The following is a 25,789-nucleotide window of genomic DNA, read 5'->3' as shown; positions in this document are numbered from 1 at the left end:
GATGGCAGGAGAGAAAATATGCCAGAAAAGCAGTTATTATTTTCAAAGAGCTCATGTAATCTGATATAAAAAATATGCCCTGATCGATCCATGCAAATGGGCAAAGGATACACAGAAAACTCAAAAGCAGCATTACAAAATGAACATTACATGAATTTATATTCAATCTAAAAGCAAATAAGGAAATTCAAAATATAAGCATAAAATATTTTTAAACTATTAAAATAGCAAGTATTTAAAAATACTTGAAACGCTAATAAGAAATGCTTATATAGAAACAGGTCCTCAAGTTTTTTTCTGGTGAAATTATAAACTGTTTCAATCTTTTCAGAAAGCAAATTGGCAATATGTACCAAATGTTAAAAACATTGATACCCTTTAAACCAGTGTTTATTTTTAGAAATATATGCTTTTAAAGGTCCAAAATAGGGGTGCCTGGGTGGCTCAGTCAATTAAGCATTGGGCTCTTGATTTTGGCTCAGGTCATGATCTCACGGTTCTTGAGTTCAAGCCCCCCATCAGGCTCTGTGCCAACATGGCGGAGCCTGCTTGGGATTCTCTTTCTCCCTTTCATCCTTTCTCTGCTCCTCCCTCCCCCTCTCAAAATAAATTTAAAAAAATAAAAAAAATCTTTAAAGGTCCAAAATATGGAAAAAAGATATATTCAGGATATCATCAAGACATTATTTAGTTTTTATATCATATATATATATATATATATATATATATATATATATATGTAAATATATATTTTTTTAACCCTAAAGCCAAACAAAGACAGCTTTGGTATCCAGTAGCAGAAAGGCATTTAAGAGTTAATAAGCTAATTAAACAATTGTTATGGAAACTATTTAGTGACCTGAGAAAGGTTTGGTATGGTAAATGGGAAAACAAAGACTATCAAATGATCTGCATACTACAATTAAAACTTTAAAAAGTTTCTTGAATAGGGGAAAGACAGAGGAGATACAATAGCGAGTACGCTGGAGAGGCAAGATTCTTGATAAATTTTTTCTCTTTTCCAAATTTCTATTATGTTATAGGACTTTTGTAAACAAAGCAATCATTTAAAAATCACAATTATTAAAATTATGAATCAATCTAAGAAAATATACCTATGCAGGGTATAAAAATACCGAAATACTTTGGCCATAACAAAATTTTAAACACATTTGATTATCATTCAGAGCAGATACTTATGAAAATATATATAATTGTTTTGTTCACTTGCATTATGCAAAATTGTTCTTTTTCATAAACTCTTAGCATCTTCCTCTTTTATATTTATAAATTTAATTCTTTTAATTGAAAATAAATAATTTTAGGGGAGCCTGGGTGTCCAGTCAGTTAAGTGTCCAACTCTTGGTTTTGGCTCAGGTATGATCTCATGGTTTGAGAGATTGAGCAAGGAGCCTGCTTGGGATTCTCTCTCTCTCTCTCTCTCTCTCTCTCTCTCTCTCTGCCCATCCCCTGCTCACACACAGACACACAGACACACACACACACACACACACACACACACACACACACTCTCTCACTCTCTCTCGTCTCTCTCTCTCAAAATAAGTAAATAAACATAAAAAAAGAAAACAAATCATTTTAATACACATATTTTCACTTCTATTAATTTCACACTGATTTCTACTATGCATTCATAGCCATTTAGTTTAACTTGCTTCATATTTATTTATTTTCCAACATTTTATATTTATAAATTTAAATGATTATTTATGAAAGCAAAGCCTTGGAGTATAAGATAAATATTAAGTCATCGAGTAGTGTCTCCTCATGGATTTCTGTTATAAGAATTAATGTTTCATGGGGGGAAATAATTTTAAGGTACAACAACAAAAATCACAGTTAAGAAAATGCAAAGCTATAAAGTCATATGCTTAAAAGAAAAGGAAGACTGAACCATTTGTATTCAAATCATGCCCTAAAATATGACATAAATGACATGAATTGTATGGAACCTGAATCTCACCAGAAAGTAGATTCTGTGCTACACACTATCACATAAGTGGATTTCGTGGTTCCTTGGCTCCTTTCCTTTCAGCCATTTAAAAGCTAATTCTTTTTCAAGCCCCAACATTTTAGCTGTTACTTCAAAAAGCAACCAGTATGGATGTTCTCTCTTAACTGTTTATCTATACTTGTTAAAACTGTGGGAAGTTGTTAGAGCATTCAGAAAACTCCTTATAGTTGGCTGCTTTTTCTTTCTATATATCAGAGTCCACTTAATGTTAGACTGAAGGATTACAGTAACCAATGTATGTTTTTATGTATTACCTCAATTCATTCAGAATTTCCTCAATGTGCAATGCTGCTCTGCTCATTCAGCATATGGTTGTGGAGCCAGGCTAACTGGTGATTGTTTTTACAACGTTCCAGAGAAATAAAAAGTATGCTTTTGAATAAAGTGTTAAATAGAATGGCTTAACAGCAGTTCTAAATTCCTACTGGTCTTTATTTAGTTGAAAGTGAGTAGCAGCTTTGAATAAACTGAAAAGGCAAGAGAAAGGAGGAAAGGCCTCATTTTCTCATTGTTCTTCAGCGTATGAAAAATGGAAGTGCACTGAGCAGTTGAGGCAGTGATCTGGAACAACTCTAAAATCAAAACGATAATTGTGGATGAATTTGCCTTCCACAGGGAAAACAAAGAAAGCTTTAGCTCAAACACCTTTAGACATGGCTTTTAAGGAGCCAGGTCATCTAAACTATTTCAAAAGTTTTTTCAGTTGCTAAGATTGCAACATGTTATTTGAGGCAATACTTTTACTTACTATATGTGCAAACTAGTATGTGAATCTAATACCGTGAATCTGTGCATTACATTTATGCTCATTAATAGGCTTCAGAATATGCTTTATTACTTCAAGTAGGATTTAAAATGATTAATTTTTAAAAATTTTCTGAGAAGTCGAATTTTATTTATCTGGTGCTAAGTCTCCAGGAAGGAATTGCAAAATTGTTCTTAGGCCCAATCTGCACTGATTTCTTTCTTCTTTTCTTTTAGGTTAAAGTTAGTTAACATAGAGTATAGTATTGCTTTCAGGAGTAGAATTTAATGATTCATCACTTACACCCAGTGCTCCTCCCAAAAAGTGCCCTCCTTAATGTCCATCACCCACTTAGCCCACTCCACACCCTCCTCTCCTCCAGCAAGCCTCAGTTTGTTCTCCATATTTAAGAGTCTCTTATGGTTTACCCCCCTCTCTGTTTTTATCTTATTTTATTGTTCCTTCCTTTCCCCTATGTTAATCTGTTTTGTTTCTTAAATTCCACATGAGTGAAATCATATGATAATTTGTCTTACTCAGCGATCAAAAAAAAAAAAAATGCAATCTTGCCATTTCCAACAATGTAGATGGAACTAGACTGATTTCTAAAGATTAATTTGGCAAAAAGTGGAAAACATACGGAAGAGTGTACATATACATATACACACATATAAGTTTCTAAAGTGAGTTTTGAGGAAAAAAAAAAAAAGAAAAACTCCAAACTTAAACAGATCCCTATCCTGTAAGTATCAAATCCAAAGTTTTCTGGCTGGATTTACTTGCTGATTTCTCTACAGGTGAGCCTTCCCTGGCTGTTTGCATGGTTGACTTTCAACATGTAAATCTCAGCTCAAATGCCTACTAACTTTTGATTGCCTGCGTGATAATCAAGAGAAAAATGAGAAATGGGATTCATAAAATCCCTAAGTTCTGACTTCAGCTATTAGCTTCTACCGCACCAGATTTACAAAAAGCAAATGATCAGCTTAATGTAATCCTTAAGTGATAAGCAATGGAAGAGGGAGAGAAAAGCAAAGGATAGCAGGACTCAGAGCCTGCATAATTGAATAGTGATTATAGTACATGCGGGAAACTAGAAATAATATTTTACATTATTTTCATTTCGGCTTTTCCCTATACACACATCTCCATTTTTAGTTTTAGGTTTTTTTTTTGAACAATTCAGATTTTTTTAATGTTTATTTATTTTTGAGAGAAAGAGAGCACGCACACGTGTGGACATGAACCGAAGAGGGTCAGGGAGAAAAAGGGGAAGAGAAGCTGAAGCAGGTTCTGCACCGACAGCAGTGAGCCCAAAGTGTGACTCAAACCCAGGAACCATGAGACCATGACCTGAGCCGAAGTCGGACACTCCGCTGACTGAGCCACCCAGGTGCACCACACCTCTCCATTAGAACATAAAAACTTTGAAGGTTAAAATCAGTAATTATATGTAGCCTCCTTAAATTTTGAAGTACAATGCAAGTAAAAAGAATATACGTCGTTTATATGCAAAAATCTTCCATTTAGTTATGTAATATAATTACTCTTCTAAAATGAAACAGCAAATAACCTGCATTAAAACAGTTACACAATACAATTCACTTCAATATTGTAAATGTTACCGTTCAGTGATTTTCTGGGCAAAGGTTAGTTTTCTCACCTTGCACTTTGGACACTTCTGGGCATTCCTCTGCCCATGCTCAATCTCACTGGCCCAGTGACGCAACAACTTGTCCCCTTTTTTGTACTCCTTGCAGCTAACACCTTCATGCCAAGGAGAGTGGCACTTAAAACACCAGACGAATTGGCAAGTGGGGCACTGGATCTGTATAAGGAAAAGTAACATTAAGCACTGGTAGACATATTGACAGTTCCTAAGAGGATAAGAATGATGATGCTTGAGGAGATTAGCTTGAAGGTTATAATCTGTCCAGACTTAAAATATTACCCCGCTATAAGATTACACTACAATGAGATGTAACTGTTCTATTATTAAAGGAGGAAAGAATTGCTTTGACATGGATGGTAAGGCTGTTTGTAGACCATACTGGAAATAAACATTGGGACATTCTGGAAATTATTTTGGCTTTAAGAAAATCTTCTAGATTGAAGCACAGAGTAAGATCTGAAGTCCACAATGCTCTGAACCTACAAACTGAGGCTGCTACCCTGAAATTCACATTTTCTTTGAAACAATTTCCCAGGAGTTTCCATTGCTATTACCAATGGCTTCATTAACTTTTATAAAATCAAAGCCCCAGAGATGCTCCATCAAATGAAAAACACACTGGCAAATAAACTACTATACCAGCATTTACTAGGTAAATGCCATCTAAAATAAAGGACATGTCTCATTTGTTATTAATCTAAGGGAGGTTAATTATAAAATTAATACAAAGGATCCTATTAGAAATATATCTGTATGGTGATCCTGTGGCCTGTACCTAGGAATCCATCAAAAAAATGTCTTTGCATTTTCACTATGTAGACGTATATGTGAGAGTATGTGTTTATGTTCATTGAAAATATCTGTTTTCCACTTGATATGGAAGACATTTTTCTTACTTCCTTCATTTTGAATGATAGTGAGGTGTCCCATTCTCATACAATATTTCTGGTGTTCACTCTCCAAGAACATATAGGCATAATTTGAATTTCTCAGCCCTGCTGGATTAAAGTGAATAAAATGTCTCAATATAAACAAAACGGATAACTATTCTCCGTGCTCCTGTATATTATTTCACACAGCATGAGTGAATTTACTGACTACACTTTGAAAACTAGTTAGAATTTCTTTTGGTAAACTGCTGACAATATCTCTGCTTATTTTCTTGGAAAACCACTTTTTTTTTTGACAACAAAGCTTCCGATATAGAGATTAACCAAGGAGAAATTACGATCACAGATCTTATAACTCAAAGCACTGCAGTTTTTACCAATGTCAAGAATAGATAATATTCTTCCTATGTAAACATGAAGTAACAAAAGTACTTTTGCTTTTAATTTATATCAAAACAAAATGTTATTTTGTCAGAAAATTTTAAACATCATGTCTATTTATTTATTGAAATTCTCTTAGGTATAATATTTATACCACTGCATGACATGAAGTATTTATTTTTACCTCCAAAATAATGCTACAAAGTAGACAGAATCACAAGTTTATAGATAAGGAAACTAAGGCTCACAGAGATTAAATAACTTGTCCAAAGTAACGTAGCAAGTTTGCCTTAAGAAGAAATTTAAACATAAGTTTGTCTAGCTCCAAAGCCAGCAAGAAAGAAAGTATTCTTTCTTCAGCATTTGAAAACAAAAAACATAGAAGTCAAAGCCATGGTTAAGCTATTCAGTAAGTCAGAATTCTTCATGACTACCAACAAAAAGTGAATGTTGAAAATCCTTTTCAAAATTTTATTTACAGAAATTAGGAGATTTCTTGGTTATAAAAGGGAGGCATGTTGCTATTTAGCCATTTAAAGTAATCATTTTTGCCTTCTCTGGTCATTAAAGTTAAATAGTCATTTTAAAGTAAGAAGAATGAGTTGAAGTGGGTAAACTCCAGATAATAAAACAATATAAAACGATCATCTCCCCCTTGTCATTGAACAATGAGGAATAAATGTAAATATCACATGAGGCGTATGAATGTAACTTTCTCATGTAATGAATGAAATGGGGAAGAAGTCAGAAAGACTCGTTTTTCCTCACGCGTCTGTGATTATCAGGACTTGAATATTTAAGTAAATTCCCTTCTATTCAACATGATTCATAATTTTAAATCACTGACCTCTAGCACTGTCAAATAAGAAAAAAAACTTCTTTGCTTTTTAATCAGTCAGATTGTGTTTATGAAATGAACAGAAGAATGAATGAAATGGCACTTTGACACTGGGATTAACTTTGTGGATGTCAGACATCAAAATGGTTCAAGGATCTTTGTGACCAAGTGCTAAACTATCATCCCTATGGATCCCTAATGAAGACAATTAGAACCGTGTGACTCTCCTAAGGTACCAGAATGATAAAGAATCTGATACGTGGGTGTCTACACCAGGGACTCAGGCTCCCAACTTTGCATAATAAACAGCTAAGTCCTGTGGCAATCTTCACCAACGCGAACTCGGTGGCAAACTGTGAAAAGAGTTTCGCAGTAAGCTCTCAAATGAAGATGAATAATTTAAATTCAGATCCAACTGCTTACTGTCTCTCACTGAAAACATTAAAATAACTATTGTTTTGCTCTGGAGTAAGATAATAAAAGGATTAATAGTCAACCCCAACAACACTGTTGTTCTATATTGTCTACATGCTGTTTGGTCTGAAGATGCCTTATTCATTGTGACCTTAACCATATTCAAAATTGGCCTTCTATAAAACACAAATGGACATCACTGCTGCATCTTCTTCCACTCCTTTTTTTAATACTTCTTCCTCCACATGAAATGCTGTCTTACAACCACAGCCCTTCCACACGGAGTGCCTGCCTTCTGAGTAATTATATTCATGCAGAGGCCACTACATTCTATCCTTTCTGTCCCAAGTGTGGTTGGAGGGGCAGCTACATCAGCATCGCCTGGTAGTTTGCTGGAAACAAAAAATTCATGTCACGGCCCTTACCTACTGAACTAGAGCCTGCATTTTCACAAGGTCCCCTGGTGATTCACATGCATGCTAAAGTTTGAGAAGCTCTGCTCGATACCATCTGACCCTGTATCCCTGGTCACAACTGATTACAATAGGGATGAGTCCCTCAGCAAACGCATGTATCCACTGGCTGGCAAGCAGTCTATGGGGTGGCTGGCATGAGTTTGTGTAGCCGGGTGCTCATAGTTGAACAGAGATTCGGCAAGACAGATTTATTCTCTTGAGGAGTGAAATGGGGATACACATAAACTTTACCTCTGCTGTGAAGACAAAGGTGAGAAAAGCTGAGTGAGCACAGTGCAGATCACAGAAGGGAACAGCAGATCACAGAAGGGAACAACGGACATTCAAGTCCAGTGACGCAACAGAAGGGCTCTCATGCAAACAGAAAGAGTGCTGTATTTTCAGTGGCTGCTGAGGCTGTTTTCCTGCCCTTCCTTCTTCCTGTGGAGCCTTGCAGGAAACCTCGTTAACTCAGGTAGCTTGAAAGAAAGTATATCTCTGTCTCTTGTAATTGGAGAAAGTCCAATGAACACAATCTGTCTATTGAAATCTTATCCGGATCAAACACGACTTGCTTGAAGATGTCTTCCCTATTCCTCCCAAAGAGATTCAGTGTCTCTTTTACAGAACTCCCATTAGACATGTAGATGTCTAATCTCCTTAACAGGCTACAAGTTCACTGAGGACAAAGGATGTCTCAGGCATCCTGTATTTCCTGAGATAAGTAACATAGAACTTCTGGCACATGGCAGGCACTCAAAGTTATTTGTAAAATGAATTATTTTGCACACAGGAAGCACTACATATTGGGTAACATTAAATGAATTCAAAGAAAAATCAACATATCTATCTAATTTATGACTAATGGCTGAGATGGTATCATTATTTCTTAGATTACTAGATGATATTTACTAAATATTTTATCCACATGACATTTTACTGAGCTCACGATCATGATCAAACTCTCCTACAAGAGACAGGGGGCTGCAAGTGTTTTAAGAATAAAGTTATCAGAGTTAAGAATCTTGAATAACTTGTCCCAGAATCCATGAAAGATTAAAAAACCTTTATATTACATTTTTGACTTTTGAATTCCTTTAGTTTTTACAGAAATATGGGCTACAGTGACACTCAGATGACAGGTTAAACCCATCTACTTGCCCTCAGCAAATGGTGTTTTCTCTTGACAGTTCGTCATACCAAATAAAAAAAAAACACAACATAAAAGAGTTCAAAACCAAAAGGCACCCCAGAAACATCTTTTTTTTTTTGGCTGAAATTCTATACACTCCTATATATATAATTATTTTAAATCACAAAATCATTACTTACTAAACATAAAATACTAGATAATCTCTGTGTATAAATGCAGCATTGCAAATATGAGCTAACTCAGTTTTCTAAGAAGAATTTGTTTTATTAGAACTATAGGTTAAGACACTCAATAATAAAACATATTCACCATTCATTTACCCATTCAAAAAATATTTATTGAGTACCTTCAAGTAGTAGGTACTGAATGTACTGATTTTAGGCACATAAAAAAGAATGAAAATACTTATCCTCAAGGAATTTACTGAAGACAGACAGATACAAACCCAGAGAGCTATAAAACGGTGTCATAAGCACTAAACTAGAAGCTTCGACAAGTGGGTGCCATAGCAAAGGTGTTTCAGAGAAGGCTGGAAGAGTAATGTTCAGAGAGAATGTGGCCTTGAAGGTTGAGTGGAATGTGTCTGGGGCAAGTGGTGGGGTAACACTTCTGGCAGAGGGCACATCCAAAGCTATCACAGAGGCTGAAAGCACCCAGTGCATGGGGGGAAATAGCAAGTGTTCTAGTATGGCCCAGAGATGTCACCTCAACTGGTTCAATCCTCAGCCTTGCTGAAGTGTCTAATAAACAAGTCCACTCAGTCTTACATTTATGCTCCTATACTCTTGATGCGTCTCTCAAAATACACTGTGGTCCAGAACTTGCTTACATGAAACATACAACTTATGGCTTTGTCTGTAGCTTAACATGACTTAAGTCTTTGTCAGACTAGGCTGTGCCCTGAAGAAACTGATCAGTATATAAATAATAGAGAAATGACATGGTTATAAAAAGTTTTATGATAAGATGGTTTTCTTGAAGACAAGAAGATTGTGAAGAAGTACAGGGTACAATAGAGAGGAGAAAAGTATTCTTTGATGCATGGCTTCAAATACTTTCAAAGAAGCACTATTTGCTCCCTTATATGATCAAATCCTAAAGCAAGAGTGGCAGGTTCTCCACATGGGGAAAACATGGCTTGACTTCTTGCCTTGATTCTTAGTCTGTAAGATTAGTCCATTAGTCCCCTTCTACTTGGGATCTCTCCCTGAATATAGTGCCAGTAATATACAGGCTTCACGAGGCACTGTTCCCTGAACACAGTCCAAATGTGGCCCAGTGACCCTTGCCTTAATTTCTCACAGCATAGTGAACCTAAGCTGGAAAATGAACGGAAAACTTTCCTAGAGGGTAGGGATCAAATGAGGGCAACAAACAAACAGACAGACAAACAAACAAACAAAAAACAAGTTAACACATAAGATAACCTGTATGGAGATATAGTGGTTATTTATATAAATAGCCTTACTGACATCCCTCATATTGATTTCTAGGCTCCTTTTACATATGCAACACACTATTTATCACACAATACATCCACTTTAGTACTAGCTTTCATTTTCAATAGAAAGACATACTCTTCTAGGGGTTCTGTCTTTGCAAAGAGTCCTCTCTCCCTAATTTGAAAAACATTGTTTCATACCAATCCATTTTGCTTCTACCACTTGGAAACACCTTTAAGCATTTGTAGACTTTTCCTCTAAACCTAGAAAGCAAGGCCCAGAGAAGAATCTGTCTCAACTTATTTCTTGTTTGAGGACCTACCTCTTCATAGGTGAACATAATTGGCACTGGAAGATTCTGCCCTGATTTAATCCAAAATTACTAGCCAGGGCAGTATGGCATCATCTAATTTTCAATAAGACATCTATTCTGAACACAACACAATAAGGCTAATATCTCAGAGTCAACCCACCTAAAGAAGCAGGAGGACCATCTAATTACATACTGTACGTGGGGAAATGGGACTATTGTCTGTGACCAAAGGTAAAAACAAGAGATAGGTCTCAGCCTGAAGGTAACAATGAATTCTTTCAAAACAGAAGGGAATTAGTCTGTAAGTAGAAAGTTTCTTAAAAATGGGAGTGTTGAATCAATGTCTGAATAGCCACCTGTAAGCATTTTGTAGACACGATTTATGCACATGAAGACTGTTGCATTAGGTTCCCGTACAGATCTGAGAAGGTACATATGGCAAGGTAGAAGTACAGAGTATGGTAGGTGAGAAATGCACAGAAATTCCAGACCATTTTAGAATGAGCACCAGACTTGGCTTACTTCTACCCACTCTTCTGCACATGGTCAGAGAGAAATGATTCTTCAGCTTGTCTCTTCTGCTGAAGACCCAAGAGATGATGTAATGAAGTGAAAAAAACAGCAACAGTTTTCAGTCTCAATGTAGGTCGGTTTATGGTAGCTATGAGTCTTGATTATAACAATTATTGTACTTTTTCTAAAACATCAGATGGAGGCTAAAATACTAAATGAATTCTAATATTTGGCCTTTGTTGTTAGAAGTTCAAGTAAGGAAACTATAAAATATTGCAGCTAATTTATACATCAAGAAAGCAAACAAAGAACTTTAGTAAAGCACTTCATTAGTAACTAGAGGGGAAAATGCATCCCAATAAAATTTAGTAGATCTGCATCATAGCTGAGTGTTACACATTTTTTTCAAAGTTAGCATATATAACACACCCTTTGTTTAAGCTGGCTTCTTTAAACCAGGGTAGACGACTTCATCTTTATCTCGCTCACAAATCTATGCTAGCAACAATCATTTAAGAAACTATACTTGTTTTCTACAGCTCCCAACAACAGTGATGCATTAATGCCAAGAGAAATTGTTGTGTATTATAGCATAAACTGATCTTGCAGGGCTGATGCACAATGTGATTCTCAATTTGTAAACATTGTCCATTTAAAGTGATGGTGTCAGGGAAAAACCAAAGAGCAAAGCAGCATGCTAGCCACACTTTCATGGGAAACCTTTAAAAATTTTTGTACACAGAAAAAAATTCTCAAATTATCTTTACTAAAAGAAAGCTTAAGCATATTTATTTATTTATTTATTTATTTATTCATTCATTTATTTATTTATGAAAATTGTTTATTGGAGGTACACCTGAAGATGTGCAGCTGGCATTTGAATAAAGAATAGGCAGGCCCACAGAAGCAGAAATAGTGGGAAGTCACTGTTAGCACCAAAGAGACAAAGCAGGAAAGAGGTTTCTGCAGCTCAGTGAGAATTAGAAATATGGGGGGATGGGCAAATGAGGAGGGCACTTGTTGGGATGAGCACTGGGTGTTGTATGAAAGTGATGAATCATGGGAATCTACCTCCAAAACCAAGAGCGGACTGTATACACTCTATGCTAGCCAACTTGACAATAAATTGTATTAAAAGAAAAGAGATATGGAGGAGGGACCACCCAGCGGGAGGTACAGTCATAAAAGGGACATGGCTACTGCTAGAGCTTTGCATTGAATTAGGAAGGGAGTGAGGAAGTAATGCATCTACTGTTCTCTCCTCCCATCTTCCTGTTTCCTGCCAATGCCAACATTTGGCTGAACCCAAATAGGAATCAAGATGTCAGGGAATCTGGAGAAGGAGTTCAAAGAGGCAACTTTCTGGAGTACAGAACAGGTCAGAGAGGATTGAATAATAGACACAGGAAGAGGGTAAATTCAGTATTATCAGAATTCCAGCCTTCCAGTTAAGCACATTTCAAAGTATACCAATTACAAACAAAAAGCCCACTGATTTGATTATAAAGCCCTTAGAAAAGTTCTTTTGCCATGCAAGGAAACCATGTATTTGCACAGCTTTATAAAATCTGATTTCTACCCGGAGAGAGGAAAAAAAAAGACTGCTAAATATATAAGGTAAGAATATAGAGGGAGTTTCCCCAGGATATTTTATTGGCTTTTTTCTTTCACCTTACAATGAGTCAAAGCACCATTTTGTGAATTTTCAAGGTTTTGTTTAATATTTGTGGGAAGAAGAGTGGAGATTATTATTAGTTATGCCTGAAGGAAATCATAAAGAAAATGACCACTATCATGTTTCCTTGTTGATTATGCATGTCCTTCAACTTACTCCAAATCAGTATGAAAAGGGGGACCATTTCTTCGTTTACACCTGGAAAAAGGAAGAAAACCTAGGGCTGCACATACCTCAGTATTTTACTGAGGAGCATAAAATGTCTGCATTTAATCATTTGCCATTCTCTCCTTTTTCCCATGAAAAACCATAACTTTCTCTACCTCCCAAAATATGTGTTATACATTTCTGTGAATTCAGTCACCTCCCTCCTGCCTCAACCTCCTCAAATATTAATGCTTGCCATAAGATCCCTCCTCATGAGATCCATGCTTCTTGGATACCCCTTTGAGGCCCCAAAGGGTCTTCAAACAACATTAGCAACACATTTCAAGATGAATTTGTTTTTCACTCCTCAAAGTGACTCCTCTTTAAGACATAGTCAATATCATCCCTCCTTTACTCCCACCATCCACCAGTCACCCAATCTTTTATTCCACCTGTCTTGTTCTTGACTCCTCTATATTCCTCCCAATAACCTAGGATTGCTCATTCTGTGGCCCCTGCCTAATAATGATGGCAAACATAATAATTTCTAGCAAGTGTTGAACACTTAGAATGTGTCACACATGGTGCTAAGCACTTTACATGTGTCACCTTGTTTCATCCTTTCTATGCCCTTTTGGCAGGTACTATTAGTAACCCCAGTAAAAGATGTGAAAACTCACAGGTGCAGAACTAGTATGTGGAAGGCTGAGAGTTTAAATCTAGTTTGAAGCCAGTTCTCTGACCCACCTTTTCCAGCTTGGCAAATTCAACATTTCAAGGCTTAGTTTACTCTTTAATGAAGCCTTTTAAATCTCTCCTGACCTTTCTTCTCCCATGCTCTCAGCATTTTCTATGCACATTTATTACAGTACACATTATTATATATGCATTTTCCCGTTTATTAGTTCCACCAAATATATTTTAGAGCACAGTCTATCAGATACAGGGCTTGGCACAGCTTATCAGCAGTCAGCGAGCCTGGACCTGGCCTCCTAGAAACCAGTGGGAGAGACTTTAAGCAAATAACCACACACATATAACCATAATATCCCAAATGATAGCTGCTATGAAGAAAAACTTCTTCTAGTGGTAATGTGTCTGTCTCCAGGTATTGCATGAACACCATTAAAGCCACAACTTTAGCATTTTAATTTTATCATCACTAATGTGTTCACTACATTGATATGCAGTTGTATTAATAAATTATAGGAACTGTTCAGGCTAGAAATTTGATTTCTAATTGGAAATTGAAATCAACTTTAAAGAAACGAAATGATAAGATATTGTCTCATGACAGGAGTTGCAGGAACAAGAAGATAAATATGGATGAGAAAACCTGGATTTGCACAAAGGCAAGTTTGTCTCCAGGTAAATTGCTCAATTCAGGAATATACTTGTTCTATTTAATATAGTAGGAGTTTACTGGAGTTCAGAACATAACGAAAAGCTCTATGTACTCAAACTTCTGCCAGAAAGGAGATGCTGAATGAGGGCTTGGAAGATGTACTGCACCTAAGAGTTCTTCTTACTGCTTGTTGATCTATTCTGTTTATTCCTTTTTCATCTGCAGTGTACAAAAAATGTAACAAGTGGTATTTGCAAAGCTATTCAAATGAAATCCCAAAATACGATATTTTAGATTTCAAATTTCATGTGAGATGATGTATCCAAAGGTATTTCCTACTACAAAATAGCTGAATTGACAGAAATCATAATAAATGCTCAAAGAGTGACATCTTGGATCATGAACTATAATTCAATGACACAAAAAGAGTAATAATGAAATACACATTAAAGTGTTTTATCAATAGGTACAAAACCCACTTTAGGCCACAAACAATATTATAATGAGATTTTAAATTGCCCAGGCATGTTAGATCTTAGTGGTAACCTTTTTCTCCCCCTCTGTTTCTGCTGTGTTATGACTCAATTCATTACATTCAAGTACTTGAATTCTTAAAGTTATGATGAACTACACCAGGTTGGAAGTGGGTTCTGTTACTGGGGAAGTGGAATTTTTAAAACTAGAGCAAACCTAAAAAATAGGCACTGACGTACTGCAAAGAACAAAGATACTAGTCTCAGTGTAGGGTGCTATACTATAATCATGAATATTGCAGTTGGTTTGCTGATACATTCATGTTTGAGCTCTCCTTACTCATGAGAATCCAGACAGGTATGGATACCTAAATCAAGTAGTTCATGTTAATGTAAGAGCTTAGACTTTAATGCTGAAAAATGCTACATAAACATTGTATGAAATAGTAAAAACCACTGCTTCAGGAATTGTGTGTTATCCCTAGAACTTTGTACAATATTGAAAGGGGGAATTATTTATCTTTTCTGTTAGACATCTTCTCAAGAGTAAAGATGAGTAATAACAGTAATCATCCCCAAATTCTGTGGTAGCTTTACATTTTTTGGAAGTTGCTTAACAGTTTTACTTTATATTGAGATTTTCATCTCTCACCCATTATCAAGGATTTTAAGTGTTGGTGATCAACATTTATTTTGTGTTGAATTTCTCCTCTCCTTGAAACAAATTCCCTTCTCCTTTGCTAATCAGAAGTAAAAAACTGAGCTTACTAGGTTTGACATCTTGATCCATTTGTCCCCTACGTTTCTTCTTACGTACAACCCAACTGATAGGAAGACTGGTATTGGCAAATATTATCAGAGAGTTCATGGTTAACTGAAAATCGTACAAATATGGGATCTTGTATTTTCAATTTTTACATATTTCCCTCTCAATACATGTGCATTCTAATAAATCATGCTCATCATCAAATGATTTGGTGATTTTGGATGAAATGAGACCTATAAAATTTTACTATAGTTATAATTGCACCTTAACTTGAATCTTTCACCCATTTACTAAGAACAATATATTTTTAAATAATTTCCACTTTGACTCAATTATGCATACATGTTTTAACTACCCAAAATTCTAAAATAGCACAGTCTGTTTATATATATAGAATATATACAGTTTATACATATTCTATATATTCTCTATATAATATCTATTAATTGTATCAATATATATTTTATAAACAAATTATATAAAATATATATTATATATATGATTCCAAACATAACTTAAGAAAAAAATATGATAAGTTATGGGATAAGAAGTCCTTGTAAAATTAGTAGTTTCTTCTTTTAAAACTTTTTTTTTTAAGTTTATTGATTTGTTTTGAGAGCGTTAGCTTGAACCATGGAGTGGTAGAGAGAGGGGGAGAGAAAAATCTTAAGCAAGCTCTGCATTGTCAGTGCAGAGCCTGATGTGGGGCTTGAACTCACGAACGGTGAGACCATGGCCTGAGCCGAAATCAAGAGTGGGCCATTTAACTGACTGAGCCACCCAGGTGTCTTCAAAATGAATAATTTCTGATAACACCAATAACATAAAATTGGAAGAAAAATAACTTAACCTAAGAATATACAGAGTCAAATAAATGTATTCTATTGATGGGGCACCTGGGTGGCTCAATTGGTTAAGTATCCAACTTCAGCTCAGGTCATGATCTCACAGTATGAGTTCAAGCCCCGTGTCATGTAGGGTTGTGTGCTGACAGCTCAGAGCCTGGAGCCTGCTTCAGAGTCTGTGTTTCCCTCTCTCTCTGCCCTTTCCCCACTTGCCCTCTGTCTCTCAAAAATAAAATAAAAAAAATTAAAAGTATTCTATTGCTATTAAGTCAGTATTCAAAATCACCGTAAGTGCATTATTTTAGTTATATAGTTTGCAATCTCAAACATGTACTTTTTAGAGAACAAAAAACAAGGGTTTTCTTGATAGTTATGAGACTAGCCTGCACCAAGGCAGTAAATAAAAGAATTAACTATGAGAGCCAAGCAATTTCAAAGCCCAGTTACTCAGTAAGAGGCTTTGACTAACCTACTCTAGCTCATCATTGCAACGAGTAGAGGAAGGTACTTTCTAAACCACAGTCCCTCAAAGCTACAGAATGAATAATGCAGCAACCACTGCTTCTAACACCAGAGCATGGGCAAAGACTTACCTTAAATGGAGACGACTTCAAATAGCCTTTGAAACCTCTTCATCCTGCCATTCTGCTGTAATGACAAGGATGAAAACTACTGCCATGGGCCTCATTGTCTTCCCTCTTCATTTACTGCACACTAGACCAGGTGAGGCTCAAAAAATTGCAAGACAGTTGTTCTGGGGTGGGCCTGGGGCACTGGGTGTCTAAAAGCCCTCCGGGTGATTGTAATGTACAGTCAGTGCTATGAATCAGTGATTTGCTCCCACAGTTGCTGCTCTCATTTGCCTGTCTTCAGTCTTGCCCTCCCGTGACATCCTCTACTAATGCTGCCAGAATGATCTTTCTGTAATGCCTACAGAATTAAATTAAAACTGAGCACAGTGGAAGACTCAACATGATCTGCTTTTAAATACCTGACCAGCTGCCTCTCCCTGGCTCTCTCCTGACGAGCTCCACCAAGCACCTGTTTCCAGCATGCCTGCCTCACCCTCAGGGCCTGCACACTTACCCATTCCTTGCTCTGACATGTTCTCCAACGTTTATCTGTTTATCTGCCTGGAGAACTGCATCTTCTGCAAAAAGTCTCTCCTGCCATCCTAGCCTCCACTCCTCCATCAGTGTTCTCAAAGCCCAAGTGTATTTGGGTTCTCGTTTTTTGTTTCTTCTGTTGTTGTTGTGTTTTGCTTTTGTTTTGTTTTTTTGACTAATCATATTGAACTGTCATTTTAGGACATGTGTCTCTCTCACCTTCACCTTCACTAGACATTTTTGGAGCAAGGACTAGCTCACATTTGCCTCTGTATCCCCCAAATTTAGCACACTGTCTGGCCTATACTGGCATTTTGTACTTGCTGAATACATGAATGAAAAGCATTTTATACTATTTGCACCTATCACAGACAGAGCCAGAAGAGATTCACTTTGGGTCCACTGAAAAAGTCAAGCTTTCCCCCCCAAAAAAGTATTAGTATTTACTTAATATTTAGTAATAGCAGTGACAATTATTTTAAAAAGATTAGCCTTTTGATTAGGCTACTAAATGAATTTTAAACATGGTTAAAGTCAAAGAAAAACTTTAATTTAATCCTCAAGAGTGCTCTCTTATCATCAGCCTCCCCAAACCACATATTTTTAGAATCACAGCCAATATACACTCACCTTAGACTTCTAAGGGAAGGAAGCCCACTTAATGCCCACCACAAGTTGGCCTAATTAGGCATCATGTGACATCTAACCCACAACTCTGGTGAACATGCTTACTTTGTATTTGCTTTCTGATCTGGAAGGGGTGGGAATATGTCCTTTTTTCTTGAAGGTTGTAAAGTGCTTGCACTGAGGACAAGGCTTGGTGCTGGAATCAATACGGCCAAGTTCCAAGAAGTACTTATATTTGATGGAATCTTCATGTGTTAAGTTATAGGTAATCGTTCTTTCTTCCAGGAATTCAAAACATTCTGTGATAGGGCATTTGATTTCTACTTGGCCAAGCTGTACCTGTGTGAAAGAGCAAATGGGAGACCCCCCCAAGAAAAGCACTGGTTAATTTTCTGTTCTTTTTTTTTCCATACAGTATTGCTTATTTCATGATTACAATAAAGGATTATTCGTCATTTTTCATGACTTCTAACCTAATAAATGGCAATCACTTTGGTACCTATATTGTGCAGTACCAAAATAATCACCATATAAAGTTTCCAAAATGATTTACAGCATATTTAAGCATTCTCTATCATCATGTTTGTAAACTTAAATGGACCTAAACCACAGGCTCACCAAAGAAGCAAATTATCATCCCATCCTTCCGGAAACCTCAGCATTCAGACAATGTTCCAGCTAAAGGAATAGTTGGATGAAAAAGTGATTCAGATTTTTCAACCTAACTACAAAGTACCTCAGCACTAAGTTTAAAGCACCTCTAACTACTATAAAGGAAGAACAAAGGATTTTCAAAGTACATATACATATATACAACACATAGTAGTTTTAAAATATTGCCAATAATAACTCCATTTTCCCTGACTCATCCATGTAACTAACATGGAATAGTTTTTATGTCATCAGAATCACAGGAGCAAGTAAGAAAATTACACCAATCACATTGATGCAAAAACAAAACAAAACAAAACAAAACAAAACAAAACAAAAAAAACACATGAGATCTGGCTACAACTGAGGTCATTTATAAAATGAACTTCTTCACAGGACCACAGAGTTAGGTTAGGAGAGAGGAGAAAGATATACTACAAGAGTACATTTAGCATTTGGTATGGGATTCTAGATAAGTTTGGCATGAAAGATTATAGCATATGAAGCACCAAGGGTGGACACGACTAAATTTTAACAAATGAAGAAAATAAACTACTTTGTAACAAAGAGTTCCAAGAATACTTTCCATAAGTAGTGAACAAGAAGTGTTTATATTTATACATCATGGCATCATAATCTCTTTTTGTATATCCTAATATAGCAAAGGGAGGCCGTGAAGGCTCCAAACGGCAAACAATGTTAAACCATCTCTTTCTCTCACTTGGGTGAAATGTCACTTGACATTCTGAGAAGGCAAAACACATTGACCTTAATGAGAAAAGCCATCTGTGAAAACTGAGGGAGTGTCTGGAGAAAGAAAAACATCACCACAAAGAACAATTCCAAAAAAACACACAACTAACATCAGAGTAACTTTTTTTTCCCACTTTGCTGTGTATCTGGCACAAATTTGAGGACAGGGAAAGTACACAGGCTGGGAGTGTGTGGGTGGCTGAGTCGGTTATGCATCTGACTTCAGTTCAGGTCACGATCACAGGGCTCATGAGTTTGAGCCAGTTCGTGAGTTTGAGCCCCACACGGTTTGTGAGCTCAAGCCCTGCATGGGGCTGTCTGCTGTAGTGCAGAGCCTGCTTCAGATCCTCTGTCCAGCCCCCCTGCCTACCCTTCCCCCCATTCTCATGCACTCTGTCTCCCTCTCCCTCTCTCTCTCTCTCTCAAAAATAAACATTAAAAAAAATAAGAGGCCACAGGCTGAAGGATACATGAGATGATACATTTAATACCAGTAAAGGACACGAGCCAGACTGATAATGAAATGAAAAAGGAGCGTTGGATAAACCTCCTTCTTAGGATCAACTTGCTGAAAGTGTATATTGCTACATAATGCTATACCACTATTGTATAACATGGTCTAGAGAGATTTTTCAAACAATGGCCTCAAATAATTTTTCTATTTTTTATGATGTCTGCTTTTAGTTACAATCAGATTTGCTTATTACACTTGTTATGGGGTTATGAAATGTGATTATAACCCAAATTAAGGTTTATAATAAATTTTTCAGTTATAGTTCAAGACATAAATCCTCAGAAGATTTTAAACAGACAAAAAAAAACATGTGTGACATTATTAAAAACTGGGTTAATGAAACATATGCAACTTTTTAAAAAACTAATACATGTTTCCTCTTTTAATATTCTGTCAACATTTATCAAGCTGATTCCGAGCCAGGTACTGGATTAGGTGCTGAAGCATTGCAAGTGCCTATCAGTAAAGAGGTAATCATGATACAGAGCAGTGACCATGCCTGATGGGCAAGAACAGGGTGTCAGGAGAGGATATGAGGAAGGCTTGGTAACCTTACCCTTGGGAGGTTCAGAAGAGGCTTCTTGGAAGAAGGAAGGTTTCAAGTGAGATCTTAAGATTAATAGAACTTAGCCAAACAAGGGTGAAGGTGTTTCAAACAGACAGAAGATAAAACACGGACAAAGGCTTGGCGGTAAGAGAATATGGCACATTTTAGTGGGGTACCCATAGTTTCCCCACATCCTAGTTGGATCAAATGTATACTGCCCTAAGGTATATGCATCTTAACTTAAAGATGACAGCCGCAGAAGGACTGAAAGATGATCAGTAAGACTGGACCACAAAGTGAGAGTATATAAAAACATGGGTGTACAGATGAACTGAAATGAGAGTGTGAGGGCAGAGCACGGAACCACCCTAAAAGTGTGTTTGTTTTCCATATGAAAATGAAAAACCCCGACTTTCAGCATGTGAAAAACAACTCCTTTTCATTCCACAGAGAAAGAGTTCCTTTGGGCCATTTCAAGTGACTCTTTATTCTTGGGGAACAGCATACTTTAGGGGGTAGGAGTTATTTTTTTGGCTCCTTGGTCAATGTTTTAACCTGGCCTCCCTCACCTATAAGTTTGTTTGTTTGTATTTATTTATTTTTCAGAGACAGCGTGAGTGGGAGGGATAGGGGGGAGGGGACAGATGATCTGAAGCAGGCTCTGCGCTGACAGTAGTGAGCCCGATGTGGGGCACCTGGGCCAAAGTCAAACACACAACTGACTGAGCCACTCAGGTGCCCCACCTATAAATTTATTTTAACTGCACAAGTGACAACAATGGAAGCAGTAATTTCACAGCCACCCAGGGACAGTCAGGTCTTATAGAAATGAATGTAGTTTAGGGACCAGAACAACCCAAGGTAGCTCAAGGGAGCAGGTTATCTTATTACTCCTTCAGCAGTGAGTGTTCATTTCCACACCACATTGGGATACCTGTCATCTAACAAGCAACCAAGGACCTTGTCTTCTTCAGTGTTTTCCAAATCTGTCTGCATATCTATCCACTTGCATACAACACACACTTTCTTCGTGTTCTCAAACTCTCTGCATTTTGCTTATCCTGTACCTTCTCTTCTTTCTGAAAGCTGCAAAATCCTTACCCCACTGCAATGGACCAAATGATCTCTACTTTATTAAGCAGATAGAAGCAATATGATCATATTCACTCATCTTCCCGCTACCAACTCTCTCAGAATCTATGTCTCTATCTTTTCTGTCCTCCTTCCATCTAAAATTTAGGGCCTGAATCTGCTTCCGGGACAACTGCTTGTGTCTCTTAAAGTGTTTGCTGAGAATTCAGGTTTTCTGGCCCACCCAGGACCTACTAAATTTGAATCATTGCTGGTAAGCTAGTAATAGGCAGTTTGGAACAATTACTCATACAATTCTTCGAAGTACTTCTAGTTCTGCATAGTAAGATTATCTCCTTTTTCATAATAAAATGCTACTCATGACCTATGCAATCTCTTGGCCTCTACATATCTATCTTTTTCAGAATAATTTCCTCAAAAAAATCACAAATAATCATGATTAAGCAAAGTGCATTCATTTATTTATTCAACAAGATATGTATTTCATCAGTTCAAGGACACAGTTTCTTCAGCATTTTAATATCTCAAAAGTCAGGACAGTCTTACAATCAACAGTCTTAAGCATTGTTCCATTGTTTAATTTGCAGTTTTTATTTTCTTGGTGGCACGTAACACAATATTACATTGTAATAATTGTATGTTATATACAATCATGTGTATAATATTGTATATTATACAATATAATACAATATATAACAATTGATCATGTCTTAGATTTCAATGAAATGTGTTTTTTACAGGTTAGGCACTATGGTGGACCCTGCAAAAATGAAGGGAGAGAGACACAGGGCTTCTATGCAGGAAATGAGAGACAAACAAGTAATAAACCAGGCAGATTATAGTCAGTGCTAGAGGGAACTATGAATCAGGGAAGGGATCTCCAAGGAGGTAACAATTTGAACAGAGAACTGAAGTGTCCTCATGCAGAGAAACTGGGGAAGAGACTACAGGCAACAGAGGCGAGGACATGGCCCCAGGGCAGAAGGTGCCTGATGTGCTTGTGTTCAGAGAACAGAACTGAGTGGCTGAGACACATAGCAAATGAGCCAGATCGCACAGGCCTTGCTGGCTGTGATAAGAACCTATGGATTATACTCTTAAGTTCAGTGTGAATCATTGAGTAGTTTTATGAGGCGAAGTGACAGACCTTGATTTACATTAAAAAAGTCACTCAGGGTCTTCCTGGAGAACAGACTATAGAAGGACAAAAGTGGACACTGGGAGAATAGGGCTCTAGATTATACTTTTCTTCTTACCAGTGGCCTCTGACTGTTTCAGCCCTCCAGGCAGTTGATGATGGATGACTGAACTAGGTGACAGAAGTAGCCAGATATAGGGTGCATTTTGGAAGACGAACCAGTGGGGTTTGGTGATGAGCCAGATATTGAAAATGAAGTAAAGGAAGGAAGCAAAGGTAACTCTAGGATTTTGGCTTGAATAATCAGATGATGGGCCAATGCTACTCACTGAGAAGTGTCTAATAAAATAGTTTCTGTAGATATGTGATATTTGCTAGACAGGATTCACTGCAAATTTATTATAGAAATAGGAATAAAGATCATTACTCCATCCAAAAGCCCATATATTTGCTCCTACAATATTACAAGTAAAAGATATAGGTCCAGGATATAAAGTAGCTTTAAGGTATGAATTCTGACCTTGTAGAACCTTAGAAAACAGGAATCAAATTTGTGTTGATAGCCTATTCTAGCAATTTGGATTTGATGATAAGAATTCCCTTGAATATTTTACCCACTGTTTAAAACACTTGTTTTGAATTAGGGTAATCATAAACATATGCAAAAGTAAGCAGATTGATTATGAATTCTTCAGTACCCATTCTCTAGCATCAACAATTATCAACTCTTGGCCAATCTTGTTTCTTCTGTGCACTGTCCATACTGTCCTCCCATATTATTTTGAAGCAAATAGTAAACATCATGTCATTTCATTCATAAATATTTCTGTATGGATCTAAAGAAAATAAGTTCTTTAAAATACATAACCATGATACCAAATATCTTCTTAAAATGACAATAATTCTTTAATATCAATTTAACAGTTCAAATAACATGTCATCTAACTCCTGTTTCAAGGATTTTATGTACTTAATATACTTAAAGATATTTTAAATTTATGTTGTATTCAATGCTAATGCCAGTTTATATCACTGAAAAATAGCTGTCCAATTCTTCTGGACAAAAACATGTCCATTCTTGTAAGACAAAATTACTTAACTCTAAATCAATCTCCAAGTGTCTCCAGGAGACACTATTACCCAGTTAACATTCAAGCTAAAAGGCTAACTTGCCACTTGGGACAACTCAGAAGTAATTTAGTGACACAGGTGAGGGAAGAGGCCTCTGGAAAAGTGTCAGATTAATTAAATCTTCCAAAGAAAAGGACAGAGAAAGTTTAAAACTTGGCTTTCAAAGCTTGATTTATGAAAGGTATGGTTTATGATTTCAATCTTGGTTGTAAGTGTTGGTCATAATAGTTTGCAGGTTTCCTTGAACTTTTGTTCAGTTGATAACAATTTAATTTTTCCTTAAAAATGGAACATGTTAATATGACAGAGGAGAAGAGACTACCACAACAAAAGCAATAACAATCATGAAATGTACACAGCACCTCCTACATGCCAAGCACTGTTCCTTCTATTTTTAAGTTTAACTTTTTAAAGTAAATCTCTACATCCAACATGGGAGTTGAAGTTACAACCCTGAGATCAAGAGTCTCATGCTCTAGAGACTGAGCCAGCTAGGCACCCTGCCAAGCACTGTCTAAACGTTATCTTGCATTAATTACTTAGTGGAGCACTAAAGAGGCAGATTCATTTTCAAGTTCATGGATCTCCCATGACTTTATCATTTATAGGAACGTGGCTGCTTTTTTTTTACTCAACAGCTACTACAGAGCATTGTGCTAGATGCCTTTGAATATTTGAAAAAAAAAAAAAAAACAACGAAAAACATCAAGTCAAATATCCCAGAAATTCTCTGAACCCCAAGCAAAATAAATACAAAGTGGGGCGCCTGGGTGGCTCAGTTGGTTAAGTGCCTGACTTTGGCTCAGGTCATGATCTCATGGCTCATGAGTTCGAGCCCCGCATTGGGCTCTGCCTGGAACCTCTTCAGATTCTGTGTCCTCTCTCGTCTGCCCCTCCCCCACTCATGCTCTGTCTCTCTGTGTCTCTCAAGAATAAACATAAAAAATACTAATAAAATAAATACAAAGAAAATCAAGCCATAGGCACACCAAATAAAACTGTCAAGTACCAAACACAAAGTATCTTAAAAGCGAAAGAGGAAAAAGGTACTCCCACACAGAAAACTTCAGCCCCTACTATCTTGTTGGTAAATTCTACTGAGAATTTAAGGATGAAATAATACCAGTATTACACAACTACTCTTAGAGAATAAGTAAAAGGGTATGAGAGGGAGGGGTCACTGCTCAAGTTGTTTTATTAGGTGGACATAATCCTGATACCAAAACCTGAAAAAGACATTGTAAGAAAAGAAAATTTCTGACCAATCTCTTTATAAACATAGATGCAAAAATCCTAAACAAAATATTAGGAAACCAAACTGAACAATCTAAGAAAAAGGCATCAGATCATAATCAAAGAAGGTCTACTGCAAGAATACAAGTTTGGTTTGCATTCAAAGATAACTGGTATAACTCATACATTAATATGGGAGAAAAATCATATGATTATCTCCATAGAAAATTATCTTCCATAGAGGAAAAGTATTTGATAAATTCAACACTCATTCATGTTAAAATCTTAGCAAACCAGGAAGAGATGAAAACTCTTTGTTAACCTGATAAAGAGCATTTACAAGAAAACCTACAATAAACATCACATTCAATGGTGAAATACTGACAGCTTTCTTTTTGAGATTGGAAGTGGGTCAAGTATACACTGCCACCATTATTCAACATTGACTAGAGTTCATAGCCAACATAAGAAGAGAAGAGAAATGACAATAAAACAATTAAAAATGAAGATATAAGATCCTCCATTTCTCACAGATTGCATAATTATATATACAGAAAATACAAAATAATCTACAGATAAACTACTAGGATTAATAACTGAATTTAGCAAGTTTGCTGAATAAGTAAAATACACAAAAATCAAGTCAAACTAGTATAACATGCAATGTGAAAAAATATTTAAGAATTATCATTTATAGCAATATAAAAAACATGCAGTATTAATAAAGTCAACAAAATATGTATAATACCACTCCACAGAAATATTTGAAATATTTTTAAGAAAATAAAAAGAAGTAAATGAATGGAAGGATACATCAGGTTCCTGAACTGGAAGGAAGTTTCAATATGGTAAAAATATAAATTCAGTCATATTAATCTATAAAGCTTCCTGCAGT

At 36.4% G+C, this 25,789-nt stretch overlaps 1 protein-coding gene across 1 annotated transcript in view; it reads right to left on the bottom strand.

Moving 5' to 3' along the window:
- The window catches only part of RNF217 (ring finger protein 217), a 121,926-nt gene that overhangs the window by 25,725 nt on the left and 70,412 nt on the right, over nt 1-25,789 (bottom strand). Inside the window, exons 2-3 of the mRNA XM_015535943.2 lie at nt 17,941-18,174; nt 4,444-4,608 (exon numbers count right to left, since the gene is read on the bottom strand). Of these exons, the coding sequence (XP_015391429.2) occupies nt 4,444-4,608; nt 17,941-18,174 (399 nt within the window). The remainder of the gene's footprint in view (nt 1-4,443; nt 4,609-17,940; nt 18,175-25,789) is intronic.

Source organism: Panthera tigris, chromosome B2 (genome assembly GCF_018350195.1).
Source record: "Panthera tigris isolate Pti1 chromosome B2, P.tigris_Pti1_mat1.1, whole genome shotgun sequence".
NCBI classification, from domain to species: domain Eukaryota; kingdom Metazoa; phylum Chordata; class Mammalia; order Carnivora; family Felidae; genus Panthera; species Panthera tigris.
The sequence above is the reverse complement of the archived record's forward strand: the minus strand, read 5'-3'. Positions and strand labels throughout refer to the sequence as shown.